Here is a 21,680-nt window from a genome sequence, read left to right on the forward strand (position 1 = left end):
GATCGGTGGCGCCGTTTGCTGCACGGTGGCGTGCAGCTGCGCCAGCGGCTGGCCAAACTGCGCAACCGAGGGTGTGGCTGGTGAGCCGAAGCCGGCCAGCGACCCAAAAGTCGCGGTAGGCGTCGCCGGTGTCGCCGGCTGGCTGGCCTGGCCGGCGCCCTGGGCAGCCGGGTGTCCCGGCGGCGGGCCGGCCGGCGGACCGTACGCCGCTGTCGGCGAGTAGCCGCCCACGGCCGATTGTTGAGATGCGGCTGTGTTGGGGGGGACGTACGTCTGTCCGTACGTCGGCGACGACTGGTAGCCGCTGTTGGGCCGCATTGCGTACGACGACGCGGCGTGCTGGCTGTAGGCGGTGCCCGGACGAGGCTGCGACCCGGCAGGGAGGGCCTGGGGGTATGCTGACGGCTGTGTGTATGTGGATGTGGCAGTGGGGTATCCGGGCGAAGGGTAGGCGGCGGTCGCTGGGCGGTCGGGCTCGCTTGCCGCCGGCATTGACAGCCTGTGCGAGAGAAGCGGGTACGGTGGCAATTTGGCTGCCGCCGTGGCTGGCCGGCCGTACCCGTCGAATGCGGGTGGACGCGCGCTTGCTGCAGCCGTGGCCGGGCGGCCAGAGTGCGGGTCGGCCTGGCCGGCGGCCGGACCGCTGGAGCCGTAGGAGCTCTGCTGGGGCGGGCCATACGGGTTAGTGGGCTGGCCGTACGGATTAGTGGACTGGCCGTACGGGTTAGTGGACTGGCCGTAGGGGCTGCCGGCTGGGGGTCCGTAGGGGCTGCCGTGCGGCTGGCTGGGGCTGAACGTCTGGCCGACCGGGCTGAACGGCGCGGCGGGCTGGCCGGCCGGGCTGAACGGCGCGCCATACGCCTGGCCGGCGACCCCAGTCTGCGGTCCAGCAGCGACAGCCACGGGCTGCGCCATGGCCGGGTCAGGCCGGGGTCTGTCGGCGGGTCGGGTGGCGGGCCGGTCGCCGGGTCGGACCTGGTCGCCGGGTCGATCCACGGGTCGCGTCGGCTGGTCCGCGGGTCGCATCTGGTGGTCCACGGGCCGCATCTGATGATCCACGGGCCGCTCGACGGGCCGACCCACGCGACCCGTCGGCTCGTCCGACAGCTCCACGGGTCGGTCCTGACGGTCCGGCCGGTCGCGTCGGTTGCTCTCGCGCGCCGGCCGCGCGCCCGCCGACGGCGACCGCGGCGGCCGGTTGCCGATGACCACCGACGCGCGGCGCGTCGGGTCGCCGTTCGCGCCGCCGGCTTCCGTCTTGAGCTCGGCCGTGCCGACCACAAACGCAAACGACGGAATGTCCTCCAAAAACACCGGCACCGCGCCGGCCTCGTCCTCGAGCAGTACCGTCGGCGGCTCGCTCTCGCGGGCCTTGCCTGTGGCCGGCCGCTGCTGGCGGTACGGCTCGGCGGCCGGGCCCGACACGGCGTTGGCGGCGTCGACCGTGGCCGTGGCCGCGTGCATCTTGACGTGCCCCGGCACGGGCTTGCGCGGCACGCGGCGCTCGGTCAGCTTGCGGCCGAGCTCGCGCTGGCGCTGGCTGAGCTTGCGCTCGTAGTCGTGCTTGGTGGCAGGAACGTCGGCGGCCAGGCGCTGCCGGGCGTCTTCGTTGTCGTGCTCGGCCGCGCGCGTGTACCACTGGCGGGCCTTGTCCATGTCGGCCGAGACGTAGATGCCGACCTCGTAGAAGTAGCCCAGGGCGAACTCGGCCTGGGAGCTGCCGCGGGCGACGGCGCGCTCGGCATACTTGAACGCGCGTTCGGGGTCGGCGTCGAAGATGCCATCGCAGCCGGTCAGGAACCACTTTGCGATCTCCAGGCAGGCGTCGGCGTCGCCGCGCTTGGCGGCCAGCACGTAGTAGTGCAGCGACACGGCCGGATCGAAGGGCAGCCCGAGCGTGCCCTGCTGCCAGGCCATGCCGAGCGAGACCAGGGCCGGCGCGACGCCGTACAGCGCGGCTCGCTCGAGCAGCTCGCGGCCGTGGGCCTCGTCGACGTCGACCATGTGCGCCGGCACGGCCCAGTCGGCGAGCGCGCCGCCGGTGAGCAGCATGCCGTAGACGTACAGCGCGGCGGGCACGTCGGCGTCTGCGCCCGCGGCCGCGCGCCGGAGAAAGTCGAGCGCAGTCGGCACGTCGGCCGCCTGGCCGTCGAGCGCCTTGAGCAGGATCACGCCCAGCGCGTACAGGCAGCCCGCGTCCTCGGCGGCCGCGCCCTCGCGGAACGCCCGCAGCGCCGCGTCGTACTCGTGCCGGATCTCGTGGATGATGCCGATGCGGTACAGCGCCCGCGAGAAGCCGTTCTTGGCCAGCCACTGGTACCAGTCGTAGGCCAGCGGCGCCTCGGTCTCGAGGCCCATGCGCTTCTGCTCGGCCCAGCGCGCACGCACGTAGACCGCGCGGGCCGACCGCTGCGACGTCATGTGCAGGACCATCTCGCGGGCGTCCTCGAGCAGGACGTGGTCGGAATGGCCAAACAGGTCCTGCGAGTGCTGGGCAAAGTCGCAGTACGCCGACGCCCAGTCGAGCTGCTCGTCCGCGGTGCCGACGGCGAGCACCTGGCGGCCGCGGCTGCGGAGCGCGACGAGCTGGGCGGCCAGCGGCAGCGGCAGGTCGGCCGCCGGCGCGTGCACGACCGGGAAGCCGTCTTCGGGCGCAAAGTCGGGGCGCGGCGCGTCCTCGTCGTCCGACGGGGGGCCGGACGCGTCCGACGGCGTGTCGGGCTCGTCCACGAGGTACTCGATGCCGGTGCTGGTGACGATTTTGCGGGAGCGCCGGAAATTGGTCGGCGCCTTGCCGCCCGACGACGGCGTCGACGGCGTGGGCGGCGTGGCGGGCGCGCCGGGCGCGCCGGCATCGCCGTCGACGTCGCCGAGCAGCGTCGGCCGGTCTGCGCGCCGGGCCGACTCGGACGACGCGCGGCGGCTGCGGCCGATCTCGGACAGGCGGGCGGCCAGACGCTCGACGTCGATCGAGTCGGCCGAGAAGGACCCGGAGGCAGTGTCGCTGGGGGTGCGCTCGCGGGCGCTGAGCGAGCCGGGCCGGGCGGGCCGCTGGCGGCCGCGGCCGGCGTGGACGGACGAGTTGGCGGCGTCGTCCGGGCGGTCGTACCCGTCGTCGTCAGGGTCGTACCCGTCGTCGTGTTGCCCGTACCCGGTCTCTGGTCGCGGCACCTGCAGCGAGCTCGAGCGGTACATGTTGGCGAGCGTCGCGGGGCGTCGCAGGGGCGTCGCAGGGGCGTCGCGAAGGAGTCGCGGGCGATCGGGGAGCGATCAGAGGGCAGTTGGGACGGACCGTGCTGGCTGTGGAGTCGCGCGTGGTGCTGCGGCCGCTACACGTATACTGCGCCACGACTGGTGGCAATTACTATAGTACATTGCGCCGCATGACGTGCGGCTCGCGCGGCGGGTGGACGCAGGTGCATGCGCGCGGCGCGCCACGTACGCGGTGTGCATACAGCCGCAGTGGGGCAGGAGCGCCGGCATGTAGCCGCAGGGGCAAGGGCGCCCGTATGTAGCCGCAGGGGCAAGGCGCCGGCATGTAGCCGCAGGGGCAAGGGCGCCAGCATATAGCCGCAGCCAAGGCCGCAGCCGTGTGCGGCGGCGTGTCGCCGCAGAGCCCGGATGCGCAAGCATGGCGCAGCCGGCGTCCGCGAGCACGGCACAGCATGTACCCGCAAGCATGCAGCCGCCGCGCGGCCCTGCATATAGCCGCCGCCAGCCCGCATATAGCCGCCGCCAGCCCCGCCGCCCCCGGCGCCGCCGCGCCCGCCCAGCCACCGCCACGCCCGTCCGGCCCCCGCCGTGCTCGCGCCCGCCGCACGCCGTGCGGCGCCCCCTTCTCGCTCACAGCCACCGCACAAGCCAGAACATGAAAAACACAAAGCCAAAGAACATGAGCCAGTACTTGAACGGGATCCCCGACCGGTCCGCCATGACCATCATGCGCTTGTACGTGCCCTTCAGGCGCACCTGCGTGCTCTCAAACCCGGTTTCCTGCCGTCAGCCAGCCCAGCCATCCACGTACCAGCGTAGTCATCAGCTTGGTCGAGTCCCGGACCTCGTCGCCGATCTTGGTCGTGATGGTCTTGAGCATGCGCACACGCGCCGTCAGGCCCTCAAGCTCGTTGTCGTTTTGGCTCTCGAGCCCGGACATGACCGTGTCCGAGTACTGGCCGCGCGCGTTGGGCGTGGCCGAGCGGAACGGCGCCGACTTGTCTTCGCTGTAGCCATAGCCGGGCGAGCCGGCGCGCGTCTCGAAGAGCTGGGTGCGCGCGTCGCGCTGGTGCAGCGTGGACGTGTATCTGCGGTCAGCATTGTGGGCGCAAAGGTGAGCCGGTGGCTGGCGGCGGTGGCCAGGCGGCAGCCAAACGGCGGCCAGGCGGCGGCCGCGGCAGCGCAAGCGTGCCGCCGGCGGCCGGCCGCGGCCCCGGACCGGCCCAGCGCCGGCCCGGGCCCGGTGGGCGCGTGCGGTCGTGCAGCCAGCGCGGGTGTCGCCGCCGTGTCGCCGCCCCCGACCACCAGGCCACGTCGTGCCGCGCCGATTGGCCGAGCCGCACGGCGCCCGCGCCCGCCGGCCATCCAGCCACGCAGCCATCCATCGTGTCCTACCTCGACGAGCTCATCCTCGATCGCTGGCGCCGTGCTGGTCGCGTGTGATGTAGCCAGGGATGTCGGGCGGTGACGAAGCCAGTAGGCCACAGCTCCACTTTCTACAGCCACCGGGTCGCGCCAGAACGGCGGCAGCGTCGCTACGGCGCACAATGGGCGCGCGATACCGGGCCTGCGTCTGGCGTGCCCGAACAGGCTACGCCGGGCGCTGTCAGGGCAGCCGCCCCCACCAGCCGTCAAGCGAGGCCATCGCGATAAGCCTAGATCCACAGCAAGCTTAATCAAACTAATATCACACACGCTACTGGCTGTCGTCCGGCGCCGGGGCCGCCACGAGCTCGGTGGCCGCGGACGGCTCGGCCGCCCTGGCCGGCATGGGCATGCCCATGGGGACGCCCATAGGGACGCCCATGGGGACGCCCATGGGCATGCCCATGGGCATGCCTCCCATGGCCGCGTAGCGCACGAACGAGAGGTGCAGCGACCGGTTGCCGTAGCTGTAGCCGGAGAACTTGCTGATGGCGACCTCGGCCGTGTCGACCGAGTCGAACTGGACGACGCCGGTGCCGGCGGACCGGCCAGAGGACTCGTACTGGATCTCGGCGCGGTCGACCTTGCCGATGGTCGAGAAGAGCTCGATGAGGTCGTCGTTGCTGGTGGACCACGGCAGGTTGCGGACGTGGATCGTGTTGGACGGGTTGCCGCCGGACTCGGCGCCGTCGGTGAAGTCGTTGGGGGCGGGCGGCATATAGCCGCCGGGACGGGGGTAGTCGCGGGCGCTGTGGGCGCCGTAGGCGCCGTAGGCGCCGCCGCCGCCGCCGCCGCCGCCGCCGAAGCCGCCGCTGCCGCCGCCGAAGCTGCTGCCGCCGCCGAAGCCGCCGCCGCCGCCGCCGTAGCTGCCGCGGCCGCGGCCCGCAAAGCGGTCCTCGCGCACCTCGATCTGCCGGCCCTGCCAGTCGTAGCCGTTGAACTGCCGAATCGCGTTCGCCGCGTCGGCGCCGCTCTCAAACACAACCACACCCGAGCCCTTCGAGCGGCCGTCCGGGGTCGTCATGACGTCCGCGCGCGTCACGCGGCCGGCCTCCCGGAACAAGTCCTTCAGGTCCTGCCAGCCCACCGAGTACGGCAGGTTGCCCACGTACAGCTGCACGCCGCCCGCAGGCGGCGCGCGGCCACCGCGCTCAAACCCGCCGCGTGGCGGCCCGCCGCCGGCCGCGAACTTGGGCTCGCTCTCGCGGTCCTGCCGTCAGCCCCGCGCGCGCAAGCACCCACCTCGCGCACGTACACCGTGCGCCCCATCAGGACCTGGTTCGTGAGCGTCGCAATCGCCTCGTGTGCCTGCTCCTTGGTCGCGTACTCCACGATGCCGCAGCCCTTGGACATGCCGTTCGGCATCGTCAACACGTCCGCAAAGATCACTTCACCGGCTAAGGCGCCCATCAGCTCCGTTCGGCCGCTGCCGCGCCAACGCACCCTGTCTCATAAAGTCCTTCAGGTGCGTCCATCGTACATCATACGCCAAGTTCCCCACGTACACCCGCCGGTCCTGCTGTGTCGCGTCCCGCGGCGCCTGCATCGTCCTTGCTCCGCCCTCGGGCGCGCCGTACGCGTCGTAGTGTCGTCGCGGCGACCGTGAGCGCTGTCGGTACCGTTCTCCTGGCGGCGACGGCGATCGCGAGTACGGTCGGCGATACTGCTGCGGGCTGCGCGGCGAGCGCGAGCGAGATCTCCGTGTCTGCCGTCAGCGCTACCCTGGCGGCCTGGGGCGCCAAGGTCCCCAATTGCCCTACCGGTCCGGCCCTGTACGCCCGGTCGTCGTACGCTCTTGCAGGCTCTGCCCGTCAGCCCTGTCCGATCCGCTCGGCTCTGGGGAGAAAAAAACGCGCGCTGCCCCAGATTTATAGAGTTGCGCATATCACAACCCCTCTGCCGCCGGCCGGCCCGCCGCCGCCGGATCCCGCCATCCACGCTTACCCATGCTGCTCTGTGTGGGGTCGATCTGCCGCGGCTGACGGCTGTCGACGTACGCACGCGTGTCGGCGTTCCTGTGTGCTGGAAGCTTCCTGCTTCTTCGGCGCCTGCGCCCTCTCGATCCGCTGTGCCCGGCTTTGCCCGGCTGCAATCAATTCCCGCTCCCTGACCTGCTCGTCCGGCTGCTCGAGTCTGCGAGTCTGCCACGTCCGTCGGCGTGTTGTGTAGATGGAATGAAACAGAAGAAAACTGGAATAAATTTTCTGATGTTGCTTTTTCGCGACCACGGCGCCGCGACGCTCTGCGACGCTTCGCGCCGCGCTGCCGGCGGCACGCCTGCTGGGCGGCGGAGGACGCGGCGGCGCGCGGCGACGGCCCGCGACGTCCGCCGACGTGCGCCGGTGTGCGCCGGCAACGCGCGTGCGTGCCCCGCCGCACGCCGTGCGGCTCACCACGTGGCGCCCCTGACGTCAACGGCGCGCCGCACGCCCTGCGGCGCTAACCGCCTGACTCGGCCCGACTCCGGCGTCTGTGCGGCTACATGCAGCGCTGGGTGCGCGGCGGCTACTTGCGGCTATATGGCCATTGCGGCTATATCGTCATTGCGGCCTCCGGCGGCGACTCCGTCGGGGGTAGCTGCCCTGCGGGCAGACCGGTCGGGCCATGGCTATTGCCTGCCCGTAGCGCAGCCACCCTCGACGGAGTCGCCGCCGGAGGCTCGCCCACAGCCATATAGCCGCAGGCAGCCGCACCAGCGGCACAAAATAGCGGAATGCCGAAGCACATTAATTACATTGGCTCTATAATGCCGATCGTGTGTGCGCTACCACCAGCCGCCGCGGAGGGTGGTCATGAGACTGGCGTCCTCGTCGGCGCGCTTGGTCTTTTGGTTGGCGATGAGCAGCTGGATGTGCTTGTGGACATGGCACAGGTAGTCGACGTAGTTCATGGCCTCGCTGTTGCGGTCCTCGACCATGAGCGCCGCAAACTCGTACTCGGCGCCGTCCAGGCCCTGGCGTGCGAGCTGGATGGTCGAGCGGCACTTGGAGGTGGCGCCGCCAGTGGTGTCGTAGAAGCCGAGGATGCTGCGGACCTGGGTGGCCAGGCCGGTCTCGACGTCGTAGGGCACGACGTTGGTGTAGGCGTCCAGCTTGGACGGCGAGGTGACGCGCTCGCCAAAGAGGTCCTGCAGCAGCAGCGGCGAGAGGCCGGACGACGGCAGGTAGAGCAGCGGCGGCCCCTGGCCGTTGTCGGCGATGTAGGCGCCGTAGCTGTCGAGGCGGCTCATGGACGGCCGGACGATGGTCGCCGGCTGGCCGAAGCGGCCGGTGGCCGGGTCGCGGTAGCCGTCGCCGGGCGCGAGGTTGTGCAGGCCGTAGACGCGCGGGTAGAGGTAGAGCGCGAGCGCGTCGGGGGTGAGCGAGCGCAGGAGCCGCATCGAGTGCACGCGCGCGTCCGACGAGACGTTGCCGCCGCGCAGGGCCTTGCTCTTAAGCAGGCAGAGCATGTACACGGTCAGCTCCTTGAGCGCCTCGGGCAGGATGAGCTGGCCGGGCGGCGGCGGCGCGCCGCCGGGCGTGCTCGAGGACGTGCCGTTGCGCCGGTACGCGGCCAGGATCTCGACGCACTTCTCGGTGATGCCGTTGCGGATCTCCTTGAGCGGCTTGGTGCGCATGAGCCCGGCGGCCTCGCGCGCGATGGTGGCCACGACCGCGTCCTGGTCGCAGAACTTGACGATCTCGCGCTGCTGGTCGGTCACGCCCGCGACGAGGTTGATGCAGCGCACGCGCCGCTGGCCGGCCGGCGTCGTGTAGAGCAGCGCGGCCTGGAAGTGCGCGTCCAGCTTCTGGTCGAGCCGGCCGTCGTACTTGAACGTGACGGTCACGCTCTTGTGCTCGTCGATGCTGCCGAGCTCGATGCCGTTGGCCAGGACGGACGACATGGTGTTGGCGGGCGCGGGCGCGCCGGCGGCCTCGCCGGAGCCGCCGATCAGCCGCGTGACCGACGACGACGTCGACGCCAGCAGCGACGGGTTGTAGAAGTTGCCGTGGTAGGCCGCGACCTGGAGCCCGTTCGAGCAGCGCACCTTCATCTGCGCGCGGTAGCCGACGTTGCGGCCGACGCTGCGCTCGAACTCGACCAGGAACCGCTGGCCGTCGCGCTGCGGCGTGAAGTTCGGGTAGAGGTACACCTCGCCGCCGGACAGCTCCGACACGAAGCCTGTCGAGGCCAGGTCCATGTAGCCGCCGGCAAACGCAAACAGGTCGAGCCCGATCCCGGCGTCGGCGTACCGCGCGGCCATGTTGCGGTAGAAGTGCGGGTCGTTGCGGCTCAGCAGCCCGGCCGCCGCCGCCGGCTCGCCTGCCGTCGTGGCCGCTGTTGCCGTCGTGCACGCCGTCGACGGCAGGAAAAACGACCGCTCCTTGTCGGTGTGGTACAGCCGCGGGTCGTCGCGGTACGCCAGCGCGCCCGGGCCCCATGTCGGCAGCGTCGACAGCAGGACCGAGACCTTGCCGCCGCCGTGCGGCAGCAGCGCCTGCAGCGCCGCGTCGAGCACGGCGCCGTAGGCCGGCTCGGGCACCTTGAGGTCCTCGAACAGGATGTCGAGCCGGTCCAGCAGCGACTCGATCGCCAGCCGCGAGTCGTCGGGGTCGACAAAGAGGCCGTCCACGAGCGGCACGAACGCGTCCTCGACCTCGGACATGACGATCATCTGCGCCTGGTCCAGCTTGGCCGACAGGTTGTAGAAGTAGAGCTTGCGGTCGAAGGTGACGATGGCGACCTTGCTCCCCGGCGGCAGCGCCGGGCCGTCCTGGCCGTACAGCGTCTTGCGGATGGCCTCGGCGCCGAGCTTGGGCAGGTGCTTGTTGACCGCGTCCGCCGAGACGTCGATGGCAAACAGCCAGTGCACCGGCTCCGGCGGCTTGCCCTCGTAGAACTGCTCGGGCACGGCAAAGTCGACCGTGCCGCGCAGCAGCTCCGGCCGCTCGTGCCGGTCGATGCGCGCGCCGGTCGCGTCGAGCGGCGCGTACAGCTCGGCCGGCACGTTGTTGGTGAACAGGCACATGTTGCACGTGAACTTGGCCCCGCCGTCCGAGAACTGCATGAACGGGTTGATGTACGCCCGGCACCGCCGGCACCGCGGCGGGCCGGCCGCGCCAAAGTCGAGCACGGGCACGTCGTCGCCGCCGGCCGGCAGCGGCGCGTTGGGGTCCGCGGGCGCGTCGTCCTCCTCGGCCGGCGCGGACCGCGCCAGCGGCGTGACGACCATGGCCAGCGGCAGCCGCGTGGACGCCAGGACCTCGGCGGACGACGGCACCGAGCACAGCGTCAGCCGCGCAAAGCTGGGCGCGGCCGCGCCCTGGTCCCGCGCCCGGAAGACCGTTGTGGCCGCTGGCGGGCACAGCCGCTCGAGCGTGGGAAACGTGTGCGTGTCGTAGTACTGCTGGTTCAGCGCCCGCACGCCCACCACCGACGGGATTTGGTCCGGGTCGATGCGCGGGCCGCTGCCCGTCGTCGGCGGCGCAATCCGGCCGCCGACGGGCTCGCCGGCGCCGGCGCCGGCCGCCGCGGCCGCCGGCCGCGGGCCAAAGTGCTCGGCCGGCGTGAACATGACCGGCCCGGCGGCCGCCGGCGCGCCGGCCGCGAACTGGCCGCCCGCCTGGCCGCCCGCCTGGCCGCCGGCGGCGCCGCCAAACTGCCCGCCGGCTGTAAACTGGCCGTTGACGCCGCCAAACTGGCCGTCGTAGCCGCTGTACGCGGCCCCGACCGGCGGCGGCGCTATCGGCGGCCGCACACTGTTCGTAGTCGGCAGCGGCGGCGTCATGGCCGCCGCCGCCGCGTTCGCCATGTACGAGGGCACGTACGGGACCTCCATCGGCTGGCTAAAGGATGCGGAAGCTCGCTCAGACGCGGCTGGATGCGCTGTCACCGTCAGAATTGCCGCTGCCGCCGCCGCCGCCAGGCCGCAGGCATCCGCCGCCGGTCACCGGCCGTCGACGGCCGCCGTCCGCCCCCGGCACGCCGGCCGCCGGCGCCCGTCGCCCGCCCCGGCCGCCGCCGCCACCGTCCGTACCTTTCTCCGTCCGCGGTCGTGTGCCGCAACGCTATCAAAATCGGCAACCGAACTGCCGCGGAACTGCGCAAGGACTCGCTGCGCACGCTGGGATTGATGGGCCGCGAGCGCTGGCGCGGATGTCGTGGATTCGGGCCGGTCGCTGCGGTGTCGTGTCTTTGGCGGCCGCCAGTTTGGGTGGTTAGGCATACGCGCCGCACGGCGGACGGCGCCCAACGGGCCAGTCCGCGCGCAAGTTCAGGACAACGTTATATATTGCTACAAACACAAGCAAGGGCCCTGGGGCCGGCTAAGCCTTGATGGTGGTGACGTCGACCCACGGGAACGCAACGTCGCCGCAGACGCTGGCCGAGATGCCCATCTTGCCCTCCTTCCAGGCATCCAGCACGCCGGCAATGAGCACGACGTTAGGCTTGAGCGGCGCGGGCTCGCGGTAGATGTTGACGCCGCAGGTCTTGCAGAAGTAGCATGGGACCGGGCTGCCGGAGTCGCCCTTGTAGGCCCAGCTCGTGAGCGACGAGCGGTCCTCGATGGCGAAGTCCGTGGCGGGCACGACAAATACCGAGCAAAAGACGCCATAGCGCGACTTGCATTTGCCGCAGTGGCAGGCCACGCCGCCCTGGGGGTCGGCGATCTTGGCGGACACCTTGATGGCGCCGCAGTCACAGGATCCGGTGTACGTAGTCATGATTCCAATTGCTTGCCGGCACCTTGGTGGGTTCTGTGGCTTTATAAAGCGGGCTGCGAAGCCTGCGGACCTGCGGCGGCTTGCTGCCGCGGGGACCAGAGACGCCGATCAACCGGGGACTGATGCATCCGGAGGAACGGGAGGTCGCCGGGAGACATAAGGGCGTGGACGGAGGTGACGTATAAGAAAGGCAATCTGGCCGAGTTGGTCTAAGGCGTGAGATTAAGGTTCTCATCTCTTCGGAGGCCTGGGTTCGAATCCCAGGGTTGTCAATCTTTTTGGCGCGCCTCCCTGCGGAGCCGCCTGCGTCGGCGACATGGCCGCGGACTCCCAAGCGGTGTCCCCGCCCGAGACGCCGCGGGGCGACGCCGTACGCCGCGGCCGTAGACCCCGCACGCGGGAGCGCCAAGCCGGGCTGAGCCGGCCTGACGGCTTGCCAAGCTGAGTCTGCACTGCTCAGGCGTGCAAAGCACCATGGCTCGGCTGTCAGGCCCTGCCGGCACAGTCTGCTGGCGCTCGGCCGGCGAGCGGTCTCCGCCCGGACAGGACCCCTGCCGTTGCTAGGCTGCGAGCCCCGCCACGGAGGAGTGTTAGCCGCGGACGGCCGTCAGCCGAGCTACCGGCGCCGGCGACTGCGCTCGGCCAGACAATGGGCCGCGGGTTAATCTCCGGTGGCGGCTGGTAGCCGGCTGCAGGTGACGGACCTAGGGTAGCGCAGAGCCGGAAGCCGCATGGCGTGCGGCGCGGCCAGGCCCAGCGCGCGCGTACGGTGGCGGAAGGTTCAGCAGTGCGGGTCGGGGCGGCCCGGCAGGCTACGAGAGCTGGCGAGGCAGGTCGACCGGCGGCGTCGCCGAGAAGCGCGCCGGACGGCTGCGGCGGCACCGACCCAACGCGGCACGGCTCGGCCGGCTCGCGGCAGCGGAGCCCGCCCGGCACGGTCGGCGAAAGCGCGATGGCAAGTCGGCGCGCGCGCCGACGCGACGCCGGTGTGGCGCGTGTGGCGCACGTCGGCTGGGACGGCATCGCGAACCCGGTGGAGCGCGTCACGGACCAGTGACGGAATTGCCGCACGGCCAGCAAAGTCAATTGCGACCCCTGACCGGCACCGCTAGCTCTGTGCACACAATGGGCGCCGGCCCCGACAGGCGGCCAGGCTGGCCGGTGGAGCCACGCGAGCATGCGGCGACGCCTCAAGCTGCATGCTAGCGCGAGTCAGCCGCAGGCCCCGACGGAAGCCTAGGACGGCTAGCGCGCTGCACCGGCCCTGGCCTACCAGTAGCAATCAGGCCCGGCGGCTGGCCAGCCGCCGGCCGCCAGAGGCCAGCCAGAGGCCGGCCAGCGGCCAGCCAGCGGCCAGCCCGCAGCCAGCCACCGGCCAGAGCGACGCCGACCGCCAGACATCCCCGACGGCGCCCAGCGCTGTCCACTGCGCCGTGGCCTGCGGTCCGATGACGTCCGCGCGGCTGTGTCCACCGCACTAGCCACACGTCGTACCAGGCACGCATCTACCCCGCGGCTCAGTCGTCGGCCGCGCCCACCCCGAGCGTCGGGGGCGCGCCGATCGCGCCGTATGCCGCCGCGGCGGATTGTCGCCCGCCAGCGCTCAGGCCGTTGCCACTCGCTAAGGCTCAGCGCGCGGTCCTGAGCGGCAGAACGCCGCAGAAGCGATGTCGGCGGCTGTGCGCGGCAGCGCGCGGCAGCGCGCAGCAGTCGAGCGGCCGGCGCGCAGCAGTCGAGCGGCCGGCGCGCAGGACCGGCCCACTGCGGCAGCCGGGTGCACCGGTGCCGGCAGTCGGCCCAGCGGCAGGCGCGTTGCCGCGTCGCAATTACGTCATCGCTCTGGGCAGCTGGGCAGCGGCTGGGCAGCGGCTGCGGCCGCCAGCCGCGCACCCCGCCAGCCGCGACGCCCGCCGACCCTGCCAGGAGCGCAGCGGGCAGGCTCGTGCACTCGCGGCCGCCCAGGGGCCAATGGACGCCCGGGGATTGGAGAGCTGTGGGGCTGCAGATCGCGCTGTCCACTAACGTGTGCGATCGACGTGCCATATATAGCAGCATTACGCAAGGGCAGCCCAACACCAGCACCACGGCGGCCTCTTGGCGCTGCCGCGGCTGCGGCCGGCCGCGCGTGCGTGCACGTAGCGGGCGCGCGTGCGGACCTGTCGGCGCCGGCGTAGCGGGCGTCGGGCGTAGCAGGCACCGGGCGTAGCGGGCACCGGGCGCAGCAGCAGGGCGGTGCGGGCGGCCGCAGCCGCCGCAGCGGTGTTGGGTGGCCCGCCGGCCGCCGCGGCCAGTGGCCAGTCCACTGCGCACCGGCCACCGAACACCACTGCGCGCTGCGTGGCGGTGCGCAGGTACGGCTTGGTAGGCCGCTTGGTAGGTCACAGCCCCTCATCTGAGACGTCACAGTCACATGCTATTCCTTTTTGGGAGCGCGCCGTTGCGGCACATGTGCCGCGCCGCCTACAACGGCGGTTGCCTCTTGAGGGCCGGCGATCTTGCCCCGCACGGCGTCATTACCGGTAGGCAGGGGGTCGCGATAGCGCCCGGCAACATCGGCCCCTGGCGTCTCCGAGGCCCGCGCCGCCGGCAGCAAGGACGTGACGGCGCACTAGGCGGCGTCTAGGGCCGCTGCTAGGCACGCAGCGTATGACGGTCCGATGACGGCGGCCCTGGCACCGCCATGGCACCGCCAGGGCCAGCGTAGGCCGCGCCGGAACGGGTATCTAGCGGCCCGGTCGGGCCGGGGGTGGCAAGGTGCCCAGCACGCCCAGCGCGGCCACGCAACGGCGCAGCGGCTGCGCCGGCTAGGCAGCCGTGCCAGCACACCCGCCGGCCCGGCTGCGCTGCGGCCGCACGCGCGCACGCGCCGTGCGCGCGACCAGCAGCGCGCGCGCGGCCGCGGCCAGGCGTGGGCGCGAGGGCCAGGGCCAGGGCCAGCCGGAAGTCTCGGCCAGGCTAGGTGGAGCGCCATTCGAATAGGCAACGCCCGGCCGATAGGGCGATACACAGCGATACGGCGGCCGTTGCCGGTGCGCCACGGCCGGCCGCGGCTACCGCACACGGACGCACGCTACCCTGGGTGGGCGCGTGCCGGGCCGCGCCGGGTGCACCGATACGGCAGGCGCAGCCTGGGCAGTGCGCGCGGAGCGCATGCGGTATATATAGAGCTGCGGCCCCCCGGACGTACGGCGTCAGCCTCCCCAGAACCCTAGCAGCTCTCGGTCTCCGTATGCGGCGGAATTCCTCGGCGTAGTGCAGTCGGGCGGCCGCACCGTTGAATAGCCGTGCCCATGGGCACATTGTTTGTGGTCTCGTCCATCCAGATCTTATCCAAATCCTTTCACACCCGGCACCCGGCGCCACGCCCACAGGTAAGCCTTGTGCAGGCCCCTGCAGCCGCGCGCGGCCGCGCCTATTGCTACGCGGTCGCGTACCCGTCACCAGTGCTGAGTATATAGACTGCCCGGTCAGCGTGCATGGGCCCCTAGCCGCCATGTTTCTGAAATCGCTGCGCTCGCGGTCGGTGTCGGACCCGGCCGTTACCGCGGCCGAGCCGGAGCCGGCCGCGCCGCCGTTCTACCGAACACATTCCAACCCCGAGATGTTTCTGCCGCCGCCGCCGGAGTACGACGACGGGCCGCCGGCGCTGGCGGCGCCGCCGCCGGCGCCGCGCGACGAAGAGGGCAACGAGCCGCTGCCGCCGTACCGGTCCGTGCTGACGCGGACGGCCGTGCTGCACCGGAAGCTCGAGCTGACGTCGCCGTTTGAGATCGCGTCGGCGCGGTCGTGGTCGTCGGTGGTGGCCTGCCTGAACAACACCCAGCTGAACCTGTACCGGCTCGTGCCGGACCGCAACGCGCTGACGTCGTGGCGCACGCGCCACAACATCCTGGCGACGGTCAGCTCGGCCGTGTCGGCCGCGTCGGCGACCGCGCTGGCCGCGTCCTCGATGCCGCCGCGCAACACGGCCGAGCGCGGCGGCCGCGCGGACGCGTACGACGACCACTTTACGATCGACCCGTTCGGCACGACCGACGACCTGGCGCAGCTGACGCCGCCGGCGTCGCCGGCGGCGTCGGCGGCGTCGCTGCCGGCGCCGGCGCTGTCGGCGCTGCAGGCGCTGACGCCGGACCGGCTCATCCGCTCGTACACGCTGCAGTACGCCCAGATCGGCTTGGCGACCGACTACAAGAAGAAGCCGTACGTGATCCGCGTGCGCGCCGAGGGGCAGCAGTTTCTGCTGCAGTGCCACACGGCGCAGGAGTGCGTCGAGTGGACCAACGCGCTGCAGGCCGCGGCCGACCTGTCGCTGCCCCTGGACGAGCGCGAGACGACCGTGTACCGCTCGATCCCGTCCAGCCGCCGCCGCCGCGTGCTGCCGTCGGCGCGCAACCCGGCCACCGGCCGGCGCCGGCGGCGCCGGGCCGAGCGCGAGCAGCCCGCTGTCGACGTGACGTCATCGACCCCTGAGCCCGCGCCGGCCGCCGGCCCCCCGGCCGACGACGACGACGACGACGACTACTACTACCACCGCGGCGCTCGCCGCGGGTCGGCCACAGACGAGGACGCCGGCTCGGACGCGCACTCGGACGGCCCCGACGGCCCCGACGCGCCCACCGACGCCGACGCCGACACCGACGCCATCTCCCCGGCCGACCCGGCCGACCTGGCGGCGCCCGACGATGACACCGACGACAAGGACGCGCCCACACCGGTCTCGCCCGCCTCGCGCCGTCCGTCGTCCGAGCGCGCCGCCGTCGACCGCCGCCGGCTCTCGACTTTCTTCGCCTGTCCGGCCGACGACGAGGACGAAAAATGGGTCCCCACACCTGGACCCAAGCTCTCGGCGCACGCGCGCATCCGCTACGCTGTGCGCTGCCTCTACACTCTGCCCGCAGACTCGTCCTGGGGCAACAAGCTGCTGGTTCCGGCCGGCGGCCGCCTGGTTGTGCGCGAGCGCATCCAGCCGCTGTCGTACTAATAATCTCCTCTCTTTTTGACATGATACGATGTGTATGTTACCTTGCATTTTGGGGTGTTTGTCTTTCGTGCTGAATAAAACGTGTATTCGATTTGTGACCGAGGTCCCTGACCGCGACCCGCCGCACGGCGTGCGGCGTGCTCACCCTACCCTGGCGCGTCCTATAAATTCTGCGCCTGCGCAGATTTTTCTTCATCACAATTTTACACGGGAGAGGTGCTGAACACCTGCTGGACGTCGCCGCTTGGCGGAACGCGACCAGGGCCTAGCCCTGTACTCGCGGACGTGCGGTGCCGTCTCCTGTAAGAACAATTCTCATTGCTGGGCGCCTGGTGTGGATGGTTTTCTAAGAAATATACCGTGAATCACTGGGAATCGGTGCGAGAGACATTCCGTAGACGACGGCGTGCACTGGCGGTAGATGCTCGCCGGGTGTATTGGTGTTGGGGCGGGTCCGAGATGGCTGTCAGGGCCTGGACGCCGAGGGTGCGGGTCAAAACTTGGTTGGCGGCAGTGAGCTGCACGACGTTTTGTGACGGCTGCCTATGCCGCACGACGTGCGGCTCATGCGGCTGTGCTCGTGCGACCTGCGTTCGCTGCGCGCCTGTGCGGCTCATGCGGCTCATGCGGCTCATGCGGCTTATGCGGCTCATGCGGCCATGCGGCCATGCGCTGCGCCGATCTGCCACTGCGGTCTCCTGCACAGACCCGCGATTCGGGCCCTACGCAGCCTTCGCCTACGGCCGTGCCGCGCCTTGCCGTGCACACCCGGCCGACGCACTGCCCATCAGCCCGGCCCATGACGTGCGTATCTTATCTGATGCCCCGGGTAACTCATCAACCATCAGCTGATTCTCGGCGGCAACGGCTCGAAACAACACTCACCGGACCTCCGCTCCTCAACCGCACCAGAGCCTCGGCAGACGTGTGATCCTTGGCGATTCCGGTCCAGCGCCAGTGTCGCATTCTCAGCGACGGCTGCGTGCTAAACAGCGCACCAGTCCGGATCAGACATGAACTTTGCGCGCACCCTCCGCGCCCGCAGCGGCCCGACCGTCGCCGTGCGCCTATGCCTCGCCCGGATGGACCGCGCGCCCATGCGCGTGGCGACGACGCGCATCCCGGCTGCGGCGTTCTCGGTTGCCGCGCGCGTGCGCGCACCCGACGACCACGGGCACTCGCACTCGATCTTCCACTCGCACTCGCACGGCTCGGAAAACGCGGTGCTGCTGACCGGCGACAAAAACTCGCCGGCCGTGCGCATCACGCGCATCGGCCTGTTTGTGAACCTGTCAATGGTCATCGCGAAGGGCTTCGGCGGCTATGTGTTTGCGTCGCAGGCGCTGCTGGCCGACGCGGTCCACGCGCTCTCGGACCTCCTCGCCGACTTTCTGACACTCGGCACGGTCTCGATCGCACTGCAGCGGCCGTCGGCGTTGTGGCCGCGCGGCTACGGCAAGATCGAAGCGCTGGGCTCGCTCGGCGTGGCGGCCATGCTGATCGTCGCCGGCCTCGGCACCGGCGTTTCGGCCGGCGAGACCGTCCTGCGCGCGGCCGCGGCCAGCACGCCGGCCATCCACGACGCGCTGGCGGCCATCAACATCGACTTTGACTCGGTCCTGGACGCCATGGCTGCGCACGGCCACTCGCACGGCGCCGACCACGCCCACGGCCACTTTGACGGCCTGCCCGACCTCAACGCGGCCTGGCTGGCTGCCGGCAGCATCGGCGTCAAGGAATGGCTCTTCCAGGCGACCATGAAGATTGCCAAGGAGACCAAGTCGACTGTGCTGACCGCGAACGCGTGGCACCATCGCGTCGACTGTCTGACGTCTGTGGTAGCTCTGGCCGCCATCGGCGGCGCCCACGCCTTCAACGCGACGTGGATCGACCCGGTGGCCGGTCTGCTCGTGTCGGCAGTTATCCTGCGTGTCGGCTACACGTCTGCCAAGCAGGCCGTGCTTGAGCTGGCCGACCACGCCGCGCCAGAAGACGTCCTGGCCGAGCTATCGGGCACACTGCAATCGCTTGTATCCGGTCCGCGGACGACCGAGGTGGCCGCCGACGCGGCCGCGCTACTCGGAAACCTCCGCATCGAGGCTGTGTCGGCAACCAAGTCCGGTCCGGTCATCTCGGCCGACATCGTTCTGCGGCTTGTCTCGACCGTCGACCGGCCGCTTCCGCCGGTCAGTCTACGCACGGCTAATGACCTGACGACGCTGGTCAAGGCGCATCTGGCGGCGACTACGCCGAACGTGAAGATCGCCAACGTGAACGTGCTGGATGCGGATCCGGAGGTGCAGCACATTACATGGGTCGAGGCGGCGGCGCAGGCCGTCGAGCACGGCCACGAGAGCCACGATCACGACCACGAACGCCACGATCACGACCACGACAGCCACGATCACGGCCACGATCACAACAGCGATCACAGCCACGATCACAGCCACGACCACGGCCACGGCCACGGCCACACCAACCGCCACTGAGCCACTTCAGCGGCCCGGGGGCATGCGGCTATATGCGGCTACATGTACCTACGGCCGTCCGGCAACCATGCGGCTATATGCCAGGTGCTGTGATTCATCAGGTGCATTTAAATTTACACGACCTCGGCCTTGTTCTACATATCCTCCCCTCAGGAAGTCCCCATAAACGCGCCGCCGGCCAGACAAAGGTTGCGGTTTGTGAAGCTGACCTCATAAACCGTGGTCTTCTTCGTCGCAAACGTGGCTAGCAGGTCGCCCCTGTCGTCGCCGCCGGCGGCAGCCGTCGCGCCGCCGTAGCCGTAGCCCTGGCCGACCGTGGCCTGCCCCTGCTGGCCGACCATGGCCAGCGGGTTGATGGATGCCACACCGGACACGTCCCAGACACGCACGCACGCGTCCGCGCCGCCGCTGACGAGGACGGTGCCCTCTTTGCTGTAGGCGAGCGAGTACACGGCGGAGCCGCCGAGATTGGGCGCGCCGGAGCCAGCGCCGTTGGCGGCGCCGTTCGGCGGCCCAGCGGCGCCGTTGACCGGCTTGGACGCGGTCGAATCGGCCGCACCGCCTGTCGAGCCGGAGCCAGTGGCCACAAAGCTCTTGACGCGGCGACCGGAGCCAAGATCCCAGACGCAGATCTCGCCGTCGGCGGCGCCCGAGGCCAGCATCTTGCCGTCCGGGGACGCCGCCAGACACGTCACCGGGGCCGAGTGGCCGAGCATGACGCGCACAGCGCCGCCGCGCGAGATGTCCCACATGCGCACGGACTTGTCGCTCGAGCCGGTGATGACGTAGTTCGAGTTCGGGTGGAAGATGACGCAGTCGACGTCGCTCAGGTGGCCGGCAAAGATGCGCAGCGGGTAGATGTGGTCGCAGGACCACAGCCGCGCGGTCTGGTCGTGGGAGGCAGTGGCAAAGTAGTGGCCGACCGGGGAGAAAGCCACGTCCCAGACCGGGTGGTTGTGGCCGCGGTAGACGACGAGCGGGGTGTAGGTGTCGAGCGACCACAGCCGCACGGTCTTGTCCTCAGAGCACGAGAGCAGGTATCGGTTGTCCGGGCTGAACGCGGTGCCGTAGACCGGGCCCGAGTGGCCGATGAGTCGCTGAGAGCGCTGGGGCACGGCGTTGGGCAGCGCCGACTTGAGCTTGTCGCCCTTCAGCGACCAGACCTTGATGTAGCTGTCGGCGAAGCCGCCGGCGACGAGCGTCGAGTCGCGCGAGAACTTGATCGTGTTGAGCCCGTCGTAGGTGTTGTGGAAGGTGTACATGCACACGCTGGGCAGGGTCGCCGAGGGCGAGATGCGCATGCGGTGGCGGCGGTCCTTGACAGCCAGGATCTCGGCCTCGACGTCGACCGAGCGGAACGGCGGCAGTGGGATGTCGCGCAGGTTCATCTCGCCGGCCTCGGCCTTGATCGCGTGGAACTCGTCCATCAGCGACGTGTTGGACAGTCCGGCGAACTTGCGGTCGCCGCCTTGGACGCGTTCGCGGTCCTCCTCCTCCTGCAGCCGCAGCTCGACCTCGCGTGAGACCTGGTCGTCGAGCGGCAGGCGACCGAGGCGCACGGCCGCCGAGTTGACGCCGCCGGCGGCGGCGCCGGACTGCGCCGGCGCGTAGCCGGGGATGCCCTCGTCGGGTCCGACCACCTCGGAGCGCGAGTCGTAGCGCTCGGGCCGCGTGCCCGAGACGTTGATGGCGATGTACTGGTTCACAAGCCGGATGACGATGCCGCCGCCGTTGGTGCCGGCGCCGGCGCCGGCGCCGGCGCCGGCCGCGCTCTCGGAGTCGTCCAGGAAGTGCAGCAGCAGGTCAAAGGTCGTGCGCGAGAGGTTGACGCGGTACTTGTGCGTCCGGTACAGCTTCGCGGTCGGGTTTTCGGCGATGTGGTCGGGCAGGGTCAGGCCCGAGAGCAGGCGCACGTCGTGCGCGTGCAGCACGCGGTGGTCGTCCGCGTGGCGGTCAAAGAACGGCTGCGCCAGCGGCGACGACTTGCCGACTAGGTGCAGGTACACGTGCACAAAGATCGGAAAGAGCACCTTGCGCAGCTCGGGCTTGAACAGGTCCAGCGACGAGTCGATCCACTCGCGCAGGGCCACGTACGCGCGCACGTAGTCGCCCGGCTCCTCCGCGCGCTTGCGCATGCCGTCCGCGCCGGGCGTGCCGGGCGCGGACGACGCCGCCGTGCTGCCCGCGCCCGAGCTGTCCGGCGACGCGCCGCGCGCCAGGCCCGGGATGTTGGCCGACTCGATCCGCAGCATGGCCTCCGTCCGCACGTAGCCTTTCTTTCCCAGGTACTCGAGCACGATCCGGTTCAGGTCCGCCTGCGAAAACGTCGGCGCCGGCCCCGCGCCCGTCGGCGTGTGCGTGCCCGTGCTCTGGCCCGACTGCGAGCCCGACTGCGCGCCCGACGCGGCCCCCGGCGTGCCCGCGTGCGCGTGCGACGCCAGCGGCGACCCCGCCGGCGTCGACCCGCGCGACTGCGACGGCGTGCCGCCGCCGCCGGCCCCGCCCGCGGCCCCGCCGCCGCCCGTCTGCGTCTTGGGCGCCATCGATCGGCTTGCTTGGCTCTGGCCTCTGTGCTCTTCTGTCCGCGCTCTCTGCGCGAATCCGCTCAATCCGTCCGTGCTCTATCCAGCAATCGATCCGCCGACACTGATTCGCCTGGTGCCAGCCTCACAGACGCTCGCGCTGCCGTCCGTCGCCCGTGGTTGCTCTTCGACTGTGCGTGGGCGTCCGATCGCCTGCGTTTCTACCAAACACGAAAAAAATTCTGGTGATGACAAAAACCAGGCGTCGCACGCTTGACCACGACACCCTCTCCACGCTCCAGACGGCCGCAACGGGCCATACCGAGCTCGGCCGCGGCTCTACGCG

General features: G+C 70.8%; 9 protein-coding genes and 1 non-coding gene across 10 annotated transcripts; 4 read left to right on the forward strand and 6 right to left on the reverse strand.

Moving 5' to 3' along the window:
• Nucleotides 1-1,584: 1,584 nt before the first annotated feature.
• On the reverse strand, nucleotides 1,585-2,652 carry V1510DRAFT_347730 (uncharacterized protein; the record flags this gene model as incomplete). Its single annotated transcript, XM_066930832.1, has 1 exon — nucleotides 1,585-2,652. A coding segment is annotated over one exon (1,068 nt), but the record flags the coding sequence as incomplete, so codon positions are not given.
• Nucleotides 2,649-3,642, forward strand: V1510DRAFT_421377 (uncharacterized protein). Its single transcript, XM_066934608.1, has 2 exons — nucleotides 2,649-3,583; nucleotides 3,607-3,642. Exon 1 carries the CDS (start codon nucleotides 2,741-2,743, stop codon nucleotides 3,368-3,370), a length of 630 nt encoding a protein of 209 aa, XP_066787355.1. The 5' UTR covers nucleotides 2,649-2,740; the 3' UTR covers nucleotides 3,371-3,583; nucleotides 3,607-3,642.
• Nucleotides 3,510-4,757, reverse strand: V1510DRAFT_234081 (uncharacterized protein). Its single transcript, XM_066930525.1, has 3 exons — nucleotides 4,609-4,757; nucleotides 4,025-4,301; nucleotides 3,510-3,993 (listed from the first exon to the last, which is right to left on the reverse strand). The coding sequence occupies exons 1-3, from the start codon at nucleotides 4,620-4,622 to the stop codon at nucleotides 3,844-3,846; spliced, it is 441 nt and encodes a 146-aa protein (XP_066787356.1). The 5' UTR covers nucleotides 4,623-4,757; the 3' UTR covers nucleotides 3,510-3,843.
• Nucleotides 4,758-5,065: 308 nt separating this feature from the next.
• Nucleotides 5,066-6,843, reverse strand: V1510DRAFT_381920 (uncharacterized protein; the record flags this gene model as incomplete). The annotated part of the gene is made up of 5 exons (XM_066931658.1): nucleotides 6,583-6,843; nucleotides 6,399-6,442; nucleotides 6,082-6,343; nucleotides 5,881-6,035; nucleotides 5,066-5,848 (listed from the first exon to the last, which is right to left on the reverse strand). Coding segments are annotated over exons 1-5 (1,248 nt in total), but the record flags the coding sequence as incomplete, so codon positions are not given.
• A 501-nt stretch (nucleotides 6,844-7,344) lies between these two features.
• V1510DRAFT_421388 (uncharacterized protein) lies at nucleotides 7,345-10,106 on the reverse strand. Its single transcript, XM_066934609.1, has one exon. The coding sequence runs from the start codon at nucleotides 9,848-9,850 to the stop codon at nucleotides 7,403-7,405; it is 2,448 nt and encodes an 815-aa protein (XP_066787358.1). The 5' UTR covers nucleotides 9,851-10,106; the 3' UTR covers nucleotides 7,345-7,402.
• A 784-nt stretch (nucleotides 10,107-10,890) lies between these two features.
• Nucleotides 10,891-11,517, reverse strand: V1510DRAFT_421390 (Mss4-like protein). The gene has a single exon (XM_066934610.1). The coding sequence runs from the start codon at nucleotides 11,340-11,342 to the stop codon at nucleotides 10,944-10,946; it is 399 nt and encodes a 132-aa protein (XP_066787359.1). The 5' UTR covers nucleotides 11,343-11,517; the 3' UTR covers nucleotides 10,891-10,943.
• Nucleotides 11,518-11,531: 14 nt separating this feature from the next.
• V1510DRAFT_t214 lies at nucleotides 11,532-11,614 on the forward strand. The gene has a single exon. It is a non-coding gene; the product is annotated as a tRNA-Leu (tRNA).
• Nucleotides 11,615-14,651: 3,037 nt separating this feature from the next.
• On the forward strand, nucleotides 14,652-16,342 carry V1510DRAFT_234200 (uncharacterized protein). Its single transcript, XM_066930526.1, has 2 exons — nucleotides 14,652-14,713; nucleotides 14,801-16,342. The coding sequence occupies exon 2, from the start codon at nucleotides 14,836-14,838 to the stop codon at nucleotides 16,321-16,323; it is 1,488 nt and encodes a 495-aa protein (XP_066787360.1). The 5' UTR covers nucleotides 14,652-14,713; nucleotides 14,801-14,835; the 3' UTR covers nucleotides 16,324-16,342.
• An 863-nt stretch (nucleotides 16,343-17,205) lies between these two features.
• V1510DRAFT_421397 (uncharacterized protein) lies at nucleotides 17,206-18,964 on the forward strand. Its single transcript, XM_066934611.1, has one exon. The coding sequence runs from the start codon at nucleotides 17,337-17,339 to the stop codon at nucleotides 18,810-18,812; it is 1,476 nt and encodes a 491-aa protein (XP_066787361.1). The 5' UTR covers nucleotides 17,206-17,336; the 3' UTR covers nucleotides 18,813-18,964.
• Nucleotides 18,901-21,325, reverse strand: V1510DRAFT_421398 (WD40-repeat-containing domain protein). The gene has a single exon (XM_066934612.1). The coding sequence runs from the start codon at nucleotides 21,062-21,064 to the stop codon at nucleotides 18,962-18,964; it is 2,103 nt and encodes a 700-aa protein (XP_066787362.1). The 5' UTR covers nucleotides 21,065-21,325; the 3' UTR covers nucleotides 18,901-18,961.
• Between the last annotated feature and the right edge of the window lie 355 nt (nucleotides 21,326-21,680).

This window comes from Dipodascopsis tothii, assembly GCF_038497935.1.
Source record: "Dipodascopsis tothii strain CBS 759.85 unplaced genomic scaffold V1510scaffold_30, whole genome shotgun sequence".
In the NCBI taxonomy this organism is placed as follows: Eukaryota; Fungi; Ascomycota; class Lipomycetes; order Lipomycetales; family Lipomycetaceae; genus Neoaidaea; species Neoaidaea tothii.

What these genes read in the sequence shown, in the direction of transcription:
- V1510DRAFT_421390 (XM_066934610.1), bottom strand. Translation starts at nt 11,342, where the DNA reads ATGACTACGTACACCGGATCCTGTGACTGCGGCGCCATCAAGGTGTCC.
- V1510DRAFT_421377 (XM_066934608.1), top strand. Translation starts at nt 2,741, where the DNA reads ATGCCGGTGCTGGTGACGATTTTGCGGGAGCGCCGGAAATTGGTCGGC.
- V1510DRAFT_421397 (XM_066934611.1), top strand. Translation starts at nt 17,337, where the DNA reads ATGAACTTTGCGCGCACCCTCCGCGCCCGCAGCGGCCCGACCGTCGCC.
- V1510DRAFT_421388 (XM_066934609.1), bottom strand. Translation starts at nt 9,850, where the DNA reads ATGGTCGTCACGCCGCTGGCGCGGTCCGCGCCGGCCGAGGAGGACGAC.
- V1510DRAFT_234081 (XM_066930525.1), bottom strand. An exon ending in CCAAGCTGATGACTACGCTG is followed by an intron (nt 3,994 to 4,024) that starts GTACGTGGATGG and finishes GGCTGACGGCAG; the next exon opens with GAAACCGGGTTTGAGAGCAC.
- V1510DRAFT_421398 (XM_066934612.1), bottom strand. Translation starts at nt 21,064, where the DNA reads ATGCTGCGGATCGAGTCGGCCAACATCCCGGGCCTGGCGCGCGGCGCG.
- V1510DRAFT_234200 (XM_066930526.1), top strand. Translation starts at nt 14,836, where the DNA reads ATGTTTCTGAAATCGCTGCGCTCGCGGTCGGTGTCGGACCCGGCCGTT.